This window comes from Episyrphus balteatus, chromosome 1 (assembly GCF_945859705.1).
Source record: "Episyrphus balteatus chromosome 1, idEpiBalt1.1, whole genome shotgun sequence".
NCBI classification, from domain to species: Eukaryota; Metazoa; Arthropoda; class Insecta; order Diptera; family Syrphidae; genus Episyrphus; species Episyrphus balteatus.
Window position 1 is genome coordinate 53,745,672 of NC_079134.1, and position 16,228 is coordinate 53,761,899.

Here is a 16,228-nt window from a genome sequence, read left to right on the forward strand (position 1 = left end):
ATGAACATATATTTTTGCTGAAATTATTAGTTTTAATAAAAATAACGTATTTTTAGTCAATTACTATTGGTAAAGTGCCGCGGAGTCACATTTTAAAGTAGCCAACACCATCATTTTCAGTGGATGATGTTGCAAAATCGGTCTTTGACGTAAAAAAAAAACAAAATATGACGTTCAGAGCTGCTCAGGATGCATATTGGGCGCCTATATAAAGAATCAAAGGAAGAAAACAAAAACTTTTATTGGAATTTGAAAAAGTTTTTGTCAAATACCTTCTTGAACGTTTTTCAAGTTGTTATCCATATGATAAAGAGGAAAATCTAAATTTTACATTTACCCCGAATTTGTAAAAAAACACAAACATGGTGGGGTATTTGTAAACATGCCATATTTGACAGTAATGTAAACAATTTGGGAAATATTTGTTTATATTTATAAAGAAGAATTGCCATCATTTCATATTTGCATTTGAAGATACCATTCAAGTTGTTCCGTGAAAACATATAAAAATCTAAAGTCGAAAGAAAAAAAAGACATGAAATTGTTTACATTTACCCACATTGACTCTAAATCTAGATATAGTAGGTAAGTCAATCAATTGAGAATGTGAAAAAATTGTTTCATTCACTTAAGCGGTGGAAAATTTTGCAATTTATTTTTTGGTTTAGTTTATACTGGTTTAGTTTATTACTGGTCAAAAAATTGAATTTTGCTAGATAAGAGAAATTTAACAATGTGCGATGAAATTTCGGATCGGTAATCAGAGCAGAGCTGTAAGTTCTTTAAATTTTAATATTCAAACAAAATCGGTTGGATGTTGAAAAGTTTTGTTTGTTATTTATTAATTTTTTTTTCATATCATTTTGTTTTTAACATATTCAACGGCTAACCAAGCAATAAAACAATTTACAATGTCAATATAATAAATACAAACATTTTAACAAAAAAGCTGTTTGAGTTTGTATCCAAGTACAAAAAGAACTTAAATTGAATTGTAATAATAGTATTATAAAATAAATATTAATTTATTTCCTGCATCCTTTAGACACTTCTGCGGCAAATTGTATATATAATTAACATCTATGAATTTTTACAAATCGAATATTGCCACCATCATTAAGCTTTATATAACTATTCGATTATTAAATGATAAAAAAAAACAAAAATAAAAGACTACAATTAGTTATTACACGTTTATAACGTCCTGTCTCATGTTTTTTTTATAGCTAAAAAATAAATTTGAGGCTAATTAATTTGTATTAGTTCTTCATAATTTCTTAACTTTTGTTTTGCATTTCACTTAAGTTATTCATTGAAAAAACGGACGAAAATAATTCTATTTAAAAGATTTCACATAACTGTTTGTTTTTATCGAATTTAAGAAATTTTTTTTTATTTAATTTATTTTTTTTTGTAAAATTTATTTATTTTTATTTTTAACAGTAACATTACACTTTGAATCATAGTTTTTATTTTTTATAAAAAAAGATTCGCATTTTAATAAGAATTTAATTTCTTTTTGTATTTTGTTGGTTTCATTTATTTTTGATATTAAAAAAGATGATTTTTTTTTTGTTTTTCATATTAAAAAGTAATTTATAATTTACCTAATCTAGTATATAATAATATATTTTGTTTTATTTGTAATTATACTATAATGTTTTAAACTTATAAATTAGAAACCGAAATCGAAAAACGTTTATACAAGAAGTGTGTGTGTTTATTTTTTTTAATTTCTCATTATTTTGCCATTCTTAGCGTGTAATTATATTAAATGTATTCATTATAGCAACTGTTGATAATATTTGTTTTAACAATAAAAGTTATCGTTTCTTTTATTTTGTTTTCATAAGTTTGAAAAATTTAAGATATTTTATTATGTGTGTGTATTTTTTTTTATATATATATTATATAACTATGCAAAATAGCCGGTGCTGTATTTACGACGTTTGAATTTCTTAGAAGGTTTTTTTTTGTCATATTTTATTTTGTATTTTTAGTTTATAAAAAAAACTGTAAAGGCGAAACGTTTTTACATTAAATTACAGAACAAAAATTAATATTTTATTTTTCAATATGTGTGTTCTGTGTCGGATTTCTATAGCACAGTTTACTTGTAATTAAAATAGATACATGTTTTTTTGTTCATAAAAAAAGTGTTATACATATTTGTATGTTTGTAAAAAATTGTTTAAATGTTGTTTTTTTTTTTATACAGTTTCCTTATTTTGTGTTTTTTTTCCTTAATGTTGAGCGTATTTATTTATAATGGAAGTGATAGTAAATTTAACAGAAAGTGTTGTTTTTATATCTACAGTTATGTTTGTATGTACTTGTTCATAATAAATTTTTATTTGAATTAACTTTTTTAATTCAACTTATAAAGCTTTTCTCAAAACAGAAACCTCTCAATCGGAAAAAATTAGGGCTGAGTTTTTGTTCTCATTTCAATTGTTTCATGGTAAAATTTTGAGATTGGTAAGGATATTGCACTACGTTTTTTTTTGTGATCTGCATTTTTTTCGGTAACGTATTTCAAATAAAAAATCTTTGTGTAATTATTGTATATTAAGAATTTTGTTTAATTTCACTCCCGAATTTTGTGGAAAGGACACAGAAGAGCTTTCTCGTGCTTTGTTTATATAGCAAGAAATTATGCTACTAGACTTGGGTTTATCACTAATAAAGTGCGTTCGATTTGTTTATGACAAACAACACGTCAGCAACAAAAGGCTGTATGAAGAAGCCAAAATTATAAAACTCGACAAATATCTTATCCAATCAAGCACCCAAACCCAATAATAGGAAGAGTCATAAATCAGCCAAGACATCCTAACCAGCGGTACCTAGAAGCAATAAGGAACTTTTGGATGAGGATTTGATATTAACCAACGACGAAGAGAACATCCCCTTCTACGCTGATCCTGGGTCAACCTAATCCAACCTTTACAAAAACAACCGGACTTGAACAACCTGATTTAACAAGCTGCCAACAGAATTAATATTCAAAACTAACACAACTACGCAATTTACCAATATGGTAAGTGTTCTTTCTGGCATAACCAATTCTTTGTCTTGGTTTTTAAATTCTAATTGTCTAAATATATTTATTTGTGGTGTTCTGTATAAAAATGTTAATTTTTCCATTTATGGCTTTCAAATGTTTTTTTAGTATTTTGTGAAACAGCATTTTAAAGTGTTCTAATTTAATAATTACATGTATGAATAGAGGTGACAACAGGAAGAAAATCCACAATGAATAATGATGTAGCGCTACAGTCGCTTTAAAGGATTGTGTAATCGATAGCCAATAAATCCCTGGAAAGGAATTTTTAATATAATTATTCAATGCAAGTGTTTATTAAATTTCGTGGCGTATACGTGTTAAAGCGCATATGCGATAATAGAGGAAGAGAAGACGGTTGGCCAAGCTAGAAAAATTTAGGCCCATGTAATCTGGCACATTTAAGTGATTTATAATGGAATAAGACCTGAAATTATCACTCTAAGGGCCAATTTTTCAATAGTCAGATAAAACTCAGATAGAGCTTATTCCTAGGAATAAAAGTTTTTTTTATATTGATATTTATTCTTCTGATAGTCTAACTGACGATTGCAAAATCAGGGCTAAAAAGTTTATAATTAATTTTTATGAAAAGAATATTATTCAAGGATATTATTCTAAATAATAATAGTCACCTCTAAACGTACGTTCAATTTTCATAGTAAAAAATAGTGAAAATATAGGCAAAAATTTTCAAACAAGCCTTTTTATGGCTTTTTTTCAAATGTAGTTATCATGTTAATACCAAACACCATTGATATGTAGGTACATAGATAATGTAGTTGTGTATTTTGCTTCGACCGCGAAATGAAAAATCGATTTAATTTTATATTTAAAATGACATGTTTTCTCTCGAACCGGCTTTTCTCTCGATAGCCAATTCGGTGATCAGAGCTTGACATTTTTTAAGCAAATTTGAAAAAAAGTGAAGCAAATGCAAGCATTACTGAAGTTGATTGGAACAAAAAGAAAATCTTTACTTTTCAGGAAAATTTTATTTTTCAATAAATATTAATTAAGTCTTAAATTAAACTTATAAAAAGAATTATTTTAAGATAAATTCACCTGGGACAGATTTATATTGTTTCATAAATTTTATTAATTCAATATTGGTGAAATACAATTTCAATTTCAATCATTCCAATCCAGGGTTGTCGGTTAGTTTAGGTAGACAAATTTTCTGTGTTGAAAAAGTAAAGTAAATATCGAAGAATCGGGAGATTTTATTTTCCCTCAAAAGTGGAGCAAATTTACTCCAAGGACATGAAGTTTTCGTAGTAATTTGTACCCATATTGAAACAAAGTACAGTATATGTGTTTAAATATATAGGTGTAGTTGATGTATTTTTTTTCCATTGATTTATTCATTTTTTTTAAGTAAAAAAAAAAGTTTTTATATTTTAGCTTTAAAGACATACATCATGTATTAAGTATGTGTTCATCGGGAGCTCGTTTGCAAGGCCAATACAATATAGAAAATTTAAGTAATCCAAACTGATGGTGGACAACGCACAGCAGATTTGAATTCATGCAACAACACGTAAAAGCACACGCTTTGATTTTGTGGGTAAGAAAATATCAACCTTATTGCGATTTACAACAATGTATCTATTGATAGTTGATTCCCTCTAATTATGTTTTAAAACACCAAATTACGGTATATATCAACTATCAATAATTGGTAGTTGATATTCGCAATACAGGTCTATTAAACATTATTAAAAAATATATTTTTAAATTTTTGCAAACGATGTTGCTCAGCATGCTAAAAAGTTAAACTTACAAATACAGAAACATAGCATGAATTTGATCTTGAACTTCATATTTACAATAGAAAAACAAGAGATGGTTGGCAGATATCTTTTTTTTTGTTGCTCCAATTCATTCTTACTTCATTAGAATTAATGTCGCTATTTAAAAAAGTAAATTTCAGAAATTGTATTCGATTTGAAAGTTTTCCTATTTTTAATGCAGATTTTAAATATAATGCAGAGTGAATAAATTGGAACTGAATTGAGTTTTGATCGTTCTTTGATTTTGCAGATTCATGATGAATTTAAATATACTGAATTCAGAAACTTTGTATTGATCCAATATAAAAAAATATATTTTTTAAACACTTTCTATTAAATAAAACTAGAGCTCTAAAAATACTTTTCAACTTTTACATAAAAACGAAGCAACTTTAGGTCACAATTTATTTTGTATTGCATATAATTCTAGGGATGCAGTGATCAATTCGATTATTTTACCATGATTGTTCAATTGGGTTAAAAATATGGTTATGCATGTTTTAAAAATATTTTTAAAAAATTTAAACATACGTAATTTTTTTGTTCGAATGTTGAGGAAAAATTTTATTTGATTTTTAAATTTTGTCAAGTAAATTAAAATCCGACAGTGAAATTAAAAATTAAGTGCATTAAAATTAAAGTGTATTCATATATAAAAACAAAAAAAAAAAAACGATCACGGTTGGAATTGCGCAGAGAGTACTTAGGAGCAGGTCAGATCTGATTGTAAACATTTTTATGTTAAAAAATAAATAAATAAAGAAATAAATAAGTAAATGATTTTTAGTAAGCATTTTTGTTTATTCAGTTAAAAATAGTGCAAGCAAAAATATAAATAAATACTTGCGTCAATTGGAGATATTTTTTTAAATTTTTGTATAAGCTAATTTTTTTTTTAATACTAGGTAAAATAAATGGAGAAGAAAAATGCTTTCCGGTTACGGGTTTGTGCCAAGTTTCAATAGGAAAATTATATGAAATATTTTGTAAGCCATTATTTATTAGTAAAGTATAATTAAAATAATTTTTTTGGTTCCATTTGCTAACTATTTATAAAACTTTTTATCTCATAGATTCAATTAAGGAGATTTACTAAAGATTATTTCTTTGTTAAAATTTTTGTTTTGATCTAGCGTATGCTTCTGCTGGAATATTATCTCGACCATACTTAATAATATTATAATTCTTTATTATATATTTACACATATACTTTTTTAGGTTCTTTTTTTTTTTTGTTTAATAAATATATTTGTATTCATAAAAAAATGTTTTTTTTTTTTATTTTTAAAGCTGACACTTAGATATATAACTGATCAAGATAATATTTCACATGCATTTTATTTAATTTTTATTTAAATTTATTTATAGAATTTAAGACACATTAGGCTCCTCTTAGCGTATATACGTATTATTATTCAATGTATAAAAAAGATATTAACTAAAATCAAAATTAAATATTATGTTTTTATTTTGGTTTTTGTTTTTGTTAGTTTGGCACTTGTAGAAATTATTTCATATACGTTACATATGTTACTAAAATAAAATATAGAAATCATTTTTTACTTTTTTTTAATTTTTATAATTATTTGCTAGAGAGGAAAAAATGCAAGTATTATTTTATTTTTCGAAAATACATATTTCTGCATGTATTAATATCGCAATTTAATAAGGCTAAGGGATCTTTGCTTTTGTATTTTATAGTTTTTCTTTTTTTTATATTTAATTAAATATAATTCAAAAGCTTAAATTAAAAAAAGGACATAAAATTCAAAAATAAAATAAAATGAAATAGATATCTTGGATGTTGTTTTCTGTCAATAAATCTCCTTAATAAAATCTATCGAGGCTGACATCGACAACATTCGTCTTCTCAGTGTGACAATCCTTAGGATCGTCATGATTGTTGATAGAATTTTGAACAATATCATGATCATGATCAATATCGATACAATTACTTTCATCATGGTTATTTGTTTGCACATCATTATAATCGATCTGATCCCACCCCTATATCCACGATTCCTACATGGCATTAAGTACTCTCCTACTACTCCCACCGCCTCTGTGTGGACTATATTCGTCACGATCGCGTCGACTTGAGGATGGTGGGGGTAGTGATGCGTCTCCTCGATCTCTGTCACGGGACGATGACGGGTATCGACGATCATCGCGATCATGCATCAAATCGATATCGTCAACACGTCCACCACCACTGCGACTATGATGCATACCTGATGTGGAAGATGTTAGATGATGATGGCTTACAGCACCACTCATTTCTCTGGCTCCAGCTCCTCTAGTATAATCAGCACCATAACTTCGTTCATCAAGAAGCTCTTCGCTATTTAGATCGTAATGCATGAGATCACGTTCGCGGGCATGTAGACGATCACGTTCACGTTCTCGATCTATTCGATCTACGCGATCGAAACGATCACGATCATATCGATCTCGTTCCCGTTCTCGATCGTAGCGATCGCGATCACGATCACGTTCCCTCTCGTGTCGTGTAGATGGTTGACGTCGATTATGATGATAGGAAACACCTAAATAGGAAAATAAATTTTTTATTAAAAACACAAATATCAAATTAAACAATCTTTTAAAAGCAATTAACAAAACAAAAAAAAAAGGAAAACCAACAAACTTTAAGGATAAAAACCATTGAAACTGAAATTCAAATCAAACCAAAGAATTTTATTAAGAAAACAAATTAGCAAATACTTTGTATAGTATAGGTATATATTGTTATAAAATACAAAACAAATTGATTGCTAACAAAAAGGGAAAAACTGTTGTTAAGTATTACTATGTATAAATAGTTTACTATGTATTTTAATGTTTTTTTTTTTTTAATTTTTATGATTGCATGTTGGTATATTTAGTTTAGTTTTTTTTTTCATTCATGCAGTTTATTTGATTGAACTTTAAGGTAGGTATTTTTAAAGCTATATTTAAGTGGATAAAAATCAAAACTCATAGTATTTAACGCTATAAATACACTTTAAAAGTGGAATTGAGAAAGCAGTTTACAAATAAAAAAATGTTTATAATACAGCTATAGGTACTCGTATTTATAAAAATCTAACATGGACTACAGAGATCTTCCTAAAAAATCACACCTTTATTGCAAGAATGACGTTATTGTAAATGATGTTTATTAAGATACAGTCACGAAATTTTAAAAATTTTTGAAACAAAATATTGGACTTATTAAATCTGCGATTACGTCAATCTCGCAATGGAGGTCGGAAATGTTTTTTTCATTTGAAATCAATGTTACATAATAATTTATCTTAAAAAAAGTTACCGACATTGGGTTCGATTTTGGTTATAAGAACTCTGGATTTTTTTGATTTTGAATTATTCACAAATTTGATATATAATTTTGGAAATAATTAAACTTATTAAATCATAAAAAATTTTTGTTAAATTATACGTGTAGACGTGTAGAAGTTTTTGAGTAAAAAAAGTGGTTCTAAACTTTGTCACATAAAATACCATATTATATTATTTTTCTAGGATTGTTTCTACATTAAAAAAAAAAAACTTCTTCGATTTGCTTTTCTTGGGAAAAAAGCGCATCTCTAAAAAACACATAGTTTTTGTTTACAACATTTATAAAATACCCAAAGAATAATTAGATAATCGGTTTAGAGTTCTTCAAAATTCTGAAAAATGTAAATAGTTTCTAAATAAAGACCAGGGATTCGGAAGAATCAAGACTATTTTAATTTTAACAATTAAAAAAAGGGGGTTCGGCAGCATTGTGAATTTTGGCACTTCTAAGTAGGTAGCAAGTTGGTAATCGATGGGTCAAATATCTACAAGAATCCTGTGTCCACTTTTCACCCACTTGGGTGAGTTTTAAGCTTGAACCAAGTCCATAATTGATTTGTGGACAAGTGAGATTTCTGGCCCCTTTAAATTTGACACTGCACCATCCCTTATAAATCCCCCAAGTGGGTGGGCCAATAGTCTTATGACCCTGCACCATCTATTTCATGCACCTAAAGAAAAACTCAATTTTACGACGGACAAAGAACGGTCGTATTTAAATGAGTTCAAAATCCTCAAGGAAATAAAGCAAACAAAGTTATTCAAGCCGGGATAACACCACACCTTCAAACAAAACTCGCATCTTGGATTATCCTTATTTTATAAGCGTAGTGTTTAAGGCATCCTTTTGAATATAAGTTATTTAAAAAAAATCATTTTATGATGTTTTTCTTTATAAATTAAATGCTTTCTTACTATAAAATTACTTTCAGTCTTAGAGTATCTGATACTTACTAAGAACTTAAAATTGATTTTTTATATTAATTGTTTTTTCTTTCATTTTTCACTCGAAGATATTATTAATGTTATTTTCTATATTGCGTATTAATTTGTATAGGTTGGTATATTTCTTTCGAAGATATTATTTTTTTATTATAGATGTTTAAAGATGCGAACATCACCAGGTGTAACTATAAAATGAATTTTTCAACAAAAACACATTAACACAATTATTCAAAACATTTTGTTAAAATTTATTAAAAAAAAAACAATGATGATGAAAGGGTTAATACAGTGAGGGCTGTTATTAAAAAAAAGTTTGAAAAGAACATTTTTGTCAACGCATTTTAAACTCACATGAATTAATGAATATAATGTTTCTTGATTTTTCTTCTCAAACCCATATTGATATCAGTAAAAGGTAATTAAATCTCAAAACAAAATTAACCATATTCATTGTGTTAGTATATGTGAACACAAAATAAAAAATGTTACATATTATTGTAACGATGATTTGTTTTCAAACTCTTAGCACCTGGAGACATTTTTGTTTGTTTTGATGTAAAGCAGTTGGACTTTAAAAATGTATGATGTGTTTTTGCTTTGTAAATTAAAAAAAAATAAGGTTTTTATGTCGCTTGGAAAAAAAGTTAATATATCGAATAGGATCCGGGAATATCATCTGGAGTAAAGGCTGGAAAAGAATGAAATGTTTGAAATAAAGATGTGTTTTGAATAATTTGTCAATAGGTTGTTTTTTTTTTTTAGGTTTATAATATATTATTTCAGTTTTTCTACCTAGAACCTAGAAACTTGGTGTGTTAACTCATGAACAGTAAATATATACGTGATATAACACGTCTTACAAAATACATTTTGCTATCACTTTACAATGCGTGAACGTTAAAAAAAACGTACGTTTTAAAAAAACATTGCTTGTCTGTAAAGTCGGTTTACGGACAATAATTTTACGTGATAACTTCATAAGAAAACAGGGTGTGTGCTTGAGATAAAAAAAATATTTAAACATGACAAACTCTGAGCTGCTGACCATATAAACGTCCTTTTATATCTCAGTGAGTGCTTTTTGAGTCAGATTAAATTCAATCATAGCAGAAATCCGAAATCTCGATTTCATTTCGGTTTAATTTTAAACCCATAGTTGTTTTTCGTCACTTAGGAAGTTTGAAGTGTGGATGGGCACCACGGAAAATTATTATAATGCTTTTTAAGACGGCTTTCTGATTTCATGGTTCTGCTATGAACAAGCATAATATATAGGTATTTCAAAATGAGTAGAAAATCTGAAATTTTAAAACGTTGTCTTTTAAGAAAAAAAAAATTATCCTTTCTACCATTCGCATATGTTCTCAAATTCTACAATTGAAGTGCTCCGACTCAGAGTTTAACTACCACCTTAAAAATTATTTCAAAAATTGATTAAGAATACAAAAGCGAAATGGCCTAAGATGTTTTTCTGTAAGTAAAGGTGTAGTTGCTAGAGAACTAAGTTGCAACAACCGTGAAAAAAGGAGAGTCACTGTCACTATGTTCATCTCTGATATCATAGCTCCTAAACTACTTGTTGCAATTTGACAAATAAGGTTTCGTTGGAAGCGTCTTGCGTGTTCACTTGTCAGTGGCTATATCTATGCATAAAACCGAAAATGACATCCTTAAGAGCCAAAAGTCATGAACAGTTAAAAAAAAACATTGAATGTGCTGCGGCTCTGTTAATATTTTATCACGAAATTATAACCCCAAAATAATTAAAACAAAAAATAAGTTCAAAAACTAAAATCGTGTAGTAGATTTTTTTTAAAGGCAGTACCTATATTTTTTTTTTGAAGTTAATGCAGTTCATCTACTACAATTGCAGCAAAGTACCATACCTGATTTCGAGATATGGTTAGTACACTGTCGAAATATGTTTTTACCATCATATACATACGTTTTCTTTTATATTTTTATGTCAATGAATTAACAATATGTAATAAAGGACATGAAATATTGATTAAAATTGCTTAACTGGGATTATTACTAAAGAAATTAATTATACAGTCATCAATGGATTCTTAATGAGAAACAATCTACAAAGTTGGTTGTACTAAATAAATCTGTTTTTGTTCGCCTACAAAGACTAATATTGTGTCTATCTATTGGTTCCTACAAAGAATCCACCCAAATAACCTATAAGCATTTAATACTGCAGAAATAAAAAGCACTAAATACAAAATAATACGGTGATTTACATAGGAAATAAAAAAGCAAAGAAGTGTTTTTACTTTAAGAGAATAGAAAAGTACTTTGAAAAACAAGAAGAATTATAAAGGTAATTATAATGAAGTTGTAATTTATTATTTTTTTACCTCGATCCCTTTCCCAATCTATATCTCTTTCCCTCTCCCATTCTCTTTCTCTCTCTCTTTCCCATTCTCTGTCCCTTTCTCTTGCTCTTTCCCTGTCTCTTTCTCTTTCTCTATCAATGTTTCTGTCTGTGTCTCTTTCCTTGTCTCTTTCTCTGTTTGTTTCTCTTTCATTATATTTTTCTTCTGGAATTTTATTATCCTGATTAGCATCCTTTTCCCTACTTTCAGCTATTCAAATTAAATAAATAATAAATTTTGTTGTTGTAAGGCTTTTGTTCCATTTTTTTTTTAAATTAACTTTTGTTTTGTTTATGTTGTAAAATTTAGTGCTGTTATGTTTATTTTTGAGAATTGTTTATATGGTGGGCTTATGATAGGGATGTAGTTGTGGATAAATTAATTAAAAATTTATAGATTATTATTTTTTTTTATAAAACTTAGTTTTTTGTTTAAATAAAGAAGGTAATAAATTAAATTTGAAATGAATATAAGAATTGATAGAAATTGCATGAAATTTATTTTGTTTGAAATTATATGAGCATTAAATTTTGTATTGTTTTATGGGGAAATCTTAATTGCTTGCTTACCAGGTGGTGTTGGACCCATTCGTGCTTGTTCCGCCGATGGTGATGCTTCCTGAGATTGCAATGGTCTTGGTATCGAAGGAGCCGTTCTGATATCGGGATGTGTTGCTTTCCAATACGTCTGTTAAAAAAAAGAATACGATTTGTTGCTAATTTATATACTGAAAATAGTAAAAATCTGATTAGTCCATTGCTAATTAACTAAATCAAGCGCGGTAGCTCAGTGTGTAGTGTAGAGTAGGAATGTTGCGAATGTTCGCACCCGCAAATGCGAAGCTTCCGCAAGAATTTGGACATCTGCATCCGCATCCTCAATCAATGCGGATTTTCATGCGGATGCGACAAAAAAGAAATTGGGCGGAGCGGGCGAATGGCGCGTAAAAATCGAGGTCACACCGATTAATAGACTGTGACCGATTCTTTAAGGCAAAACACAGAAAAAATGCAGAAAGTCTTAAATTTAATAGATATCTTTCTTTCCGGACAAAATATTTATTTTTTACACAAGATCTTAAACATCTGCAACCGCATCTGCAGATATGATCTTTCAAAAACCCGCATCCGGCTGATGTGAAAAAATCCGCAACATCTCTATTGTAAGGGCCTCTGAACTCGCTTGGTGTGGGTTTAATCCTCAAGTGTGACGGAAAAAGTATTTCAAAACTTTTATGCCAAAACTTTGCTTTGTTTACGAGATATATTGAAAAAAAAAACAAAAAGAGCACTTATGCACCGCTATCCTCAATTTCCAACCTCTCATTTAATAGCACAATTTGGCATGAATAAACTATTTTATTGGAATCGTTGAAAAATGTATGACAAAGGCGATGAAAAAGACGAAGATTAAGAAATAAAATTAATAATTTTGTTCAAAATTTCCTAACAAATAAATTCAAGAGATTGGTTTAAAAATGAATTCAGTTTCAATGTCTTAAGAAATGTGTGTGGTAAAGATAAAACAATATACATATGAAACAATATACAAATGAAACGCGTTTCAAATTTGTTCAGCCTTATTAATTATGAATTTCTGTCTGTCTCGAAAATATTGTGTATTCGTTTATGATTTGAAACAGTTATTAGTTTATAGATTCCATACAAAAGTTAATAAAAAAGTGCAACGAGAAACCTCTTTGGAAGCATATCACAGGTAGAGAAAAAATTATGGGAACATACGGTTAGACTTTAAGAAAAAGGACCTAAGCCCTTTCGTTATAAAACCCAAAAACTTTTTGAACTCTTTTGGATTCTGGAAATGACAGAAAAATGCAGCGTTTCTATAAAAACACGTCAATTTACCGCATCACTATAAATGAACCATTTTTATGATATTAATATAAATCAATAAATTAAACCCTTAGTGGGCTTGACGATTGAATTTATTGATTCAAGAAAGGTCACGAAGATATTAAATTAACATAAATCGGTTCCCTCTCGATCAGCCGCTAGCTCTAGGCAAGTTTTTCTATTTATTTAACACTGACGACAACAAGATTACTTTATTGTGCAATAATTGAGTGCATGTGTTTATATAATTTCGATGAGGGTTTGTTAATTGTATAGGCCAAAGTTGTTATTCATATTATTTGCACGTTTCCAAAATTCACCGTGGCGTATACGTGCTTTTTTTTGAAACTGCATATGCAAGAGAACGCGAGGAAAAGACTCCATAAGAGGGAATTTTTTTTAACGGCATCAATTGATGTGGCTGCATTTTAATTTTCGGTGGCCACGAAAAACAGAAAATTCTACTTTGTAAGGGTACACAGAGAAAAATATGACCACCTAAAAAATAACAGATTGCCATATTGTTTTACTGCCCATATGCTTCGTAAGGAAATCTTATTAAAAGCAACGATTAATAAGGTTTTTTTTATAAGGATTTCTTATTATTTTTATAAAGAAAATCTTATTAAAATTTGATGTAAAAAGTTCATTTTTTTTGCAACTTGGCACTAGAACAAAAATCGCGATCAATATTTTCATAGCAGGTTGGTCAGGTGGTAAGGCGGGCAACTTATGAATTGAAGTCTTCAGTTCGATTCCCGGCCTGGTCGTCGTTTTTTTTTTTTTCTTTTCAAAACCCTACAAGTGCAGATTTTAAAACAATATGGAAAACCCGATTGTTTTAATAAGGCTTCCTTCTTGGATGAAAACCATAGAGAAATCTTATAGTTTTTGTTCTATTTTATGTGGTCTATTTTTCTCTGTGTAGGTACTTGAGAAATATATGTATGTATGAATATACAGTCATTTTTTGTTAGATGTTTGTTTCACTTTGTATGTATGAGTAAAATTTTCCTTTTATTTTTGGAAACAAAATTATTTAGGGATTTTTTTGATAAGTTTGACTTTCGAAAACATAAGTTAACTTGTAAACTATAAGAACTATTTTTGCTTCACCCAGAGAAAAAACGCATAGTAATTTTTAATCCGTTCTACATTGAATCAATGGTGAAAAATATATTCATTAATTTTCTAAAAATCGTCCTATGGTTAAGTTACAGTTTGTCACATCAATTGTTATAAGTGAGATAGCACAGTGGTAAAGCACAAGCTTGTCAACCCAGGTATAGCAGGTTCGATCCCCAGCGGATGCCAGTTTTACTTTTTTTATTTTTTTTAATGTGTGAACAACTTAGATTTAAAGTGTGCTACTTTGATTCAATCATTTTCCACTTTAGGCTAAAAATGTAGTGATTTTCCATTGATTCAAAGTGGTTTCGATTGATTTTACGTTGTTTTTTGGCTCAGTGTTTAAAGAAAATTATTTCTAATGCGGCAAGAGTAAACATAACAGACAGGTTGTTTTTGCGAAAACGCAATTAAAAAAAAAAGTAGTACGAGTACGGAACGGATCGTTAGATCTGTATTCGGAAAAACAATTGCTCAATCAAACAGCACAATCAAACGAAGGGGAGACAAAAACCCCAGGAAACAGTATATCCAAAAAACATGAAAAATTGATTTTAAGCTGTAATAAGGACTAGGGGAAAATAAAAAAATTCGATAAATTGAATTTCAGTTTAAGTTAATTTATTTTTTAATTTTCCAGCTACTTTTTTTCAAATTCACTCCGTTTTTTTGGTAAAATATTTTAAAGTTCACGGCTTTTTTTTAACATTACCATACAAAATTTAAGTGCATCTCAACTGCATGGGTATCAACTACTGTCTTTACATGTATGTATTATATCCAAGCATAAAATAGTTTAGATAAAAGGATTTAAGCAGAAACAAAATGAAATCTATGTGTTTCAGAAGAAATGAAGTAGATCAACGTAATATACTTATTTTTATAAGAAAAATGTCATAAAACGGTCCAATGATCCAAACATAATACGGTTATTAACACATAATTTCAAAACGTCATCTGTACAAAACTTACATCTAAATACTCAGCAATATGTTCACAGGCATCTTCTAATTGGTTTTCATCTAAAATAACATCGAACATTTCCGGTGGACATTGGGCTAGTTTTTCAGCGGCGACCATTTGTACCGATAAATTTTTCGCCTGGGATTTGCCACGTGATTTGATTAATCGCTGTAAAACCTACAGTAAAATTGGACATTTTCAAAAGTTTGATATTTATGCATTTTTATATAAAAATAAAACAAACTCACCTTACTACTACTAATTTTTAAATAAACTATTGTTGGAGCTAGAGAAGTTTTTGCTAATTGTGACGGATGATTAATTGTATCACAATCGAGTACGACTAACTGAAGAGTTCTTGCCAATTCAAATATCCTTTCGATCTCCTCTTGTACTTTGGATAGGCAATCGGATCGACTGCTGGATCGCTCCATAATGGCACGTTTTGACGGATTATTCATTATGGAACGTTTTGCTAATGAAATATCCGCCATAACACGTGTTATTATAATTTTGCCTTCAAATCGGTGCTTGAGAAAATCGAACAGAGCCTTTTGCATCATATCCGTTACTTCGTAGCCTTTGAGGCTTGGACCCACTAGCACAACAGGACGCATCGATGGCACAACGTCATAAGGTGAGGATGTCTCTTGCTTCTTGAAGAACGGTTTGCGCTTCTCCTTGGTAGGTGGTGTGGCCAAAGGTGTTTTGCCGTGGCGTGATGGTCCCATGGAATCTGATTCGTCGCCTAATATTAGTATC

General features: G+C 28.9%; 1 protein-coding gene across 24 annotated transcripts in view; it reads right to left on the bottom strand.

Moving 5' to 3' along the window:
• Positions 1-5,671: 5,671 nt before the first annotated feature.
• The window catches only part of LOC129920905 (voltage-dependent L-type calcium channel subunit beta-3), a 142,601-nt gene continuing 132,044 nt past the window's right edge, over positions 5,672-16,228 (bottom strand). For 14 of the 24 annotated variants that reach the window (XM_056002398.1, XM_056002404.1, XM_056002409.1 and 11 more), the window contains 5 exons: positions 15,715-16,214; positions 15,476-15,643; positions 12,092-12,209; positions 11,505-11,732; positions 5,672-7,403 (listed from right to left, as the gene is read on the bottom strand). In XM_056002398.1, the coding sequence (XP_055858373.1) occupies positions 6,880-7,403; positions 11,505-11,732; positions 12,092-12,209; positions 15,476-15,643; positions 15,715-16,214 (1,538 nt within the window). In that variant the 3' untranslated portion in view covers positions 5,672-6,879. Of the gene's footprint in view, positions 7,404-9,670; positions 9,830-11,504; positions 11,733-12,091; positions 12,210-15,475; positions 15,644-15,714; positions 16,215-16,228 lie in introns of all 24 variants that reach the window. The other 10 variants (XM_056002406.1, XM_056002412.1, XM_056002407.1 and 7 more) reach the window with 4 other exon arrangements.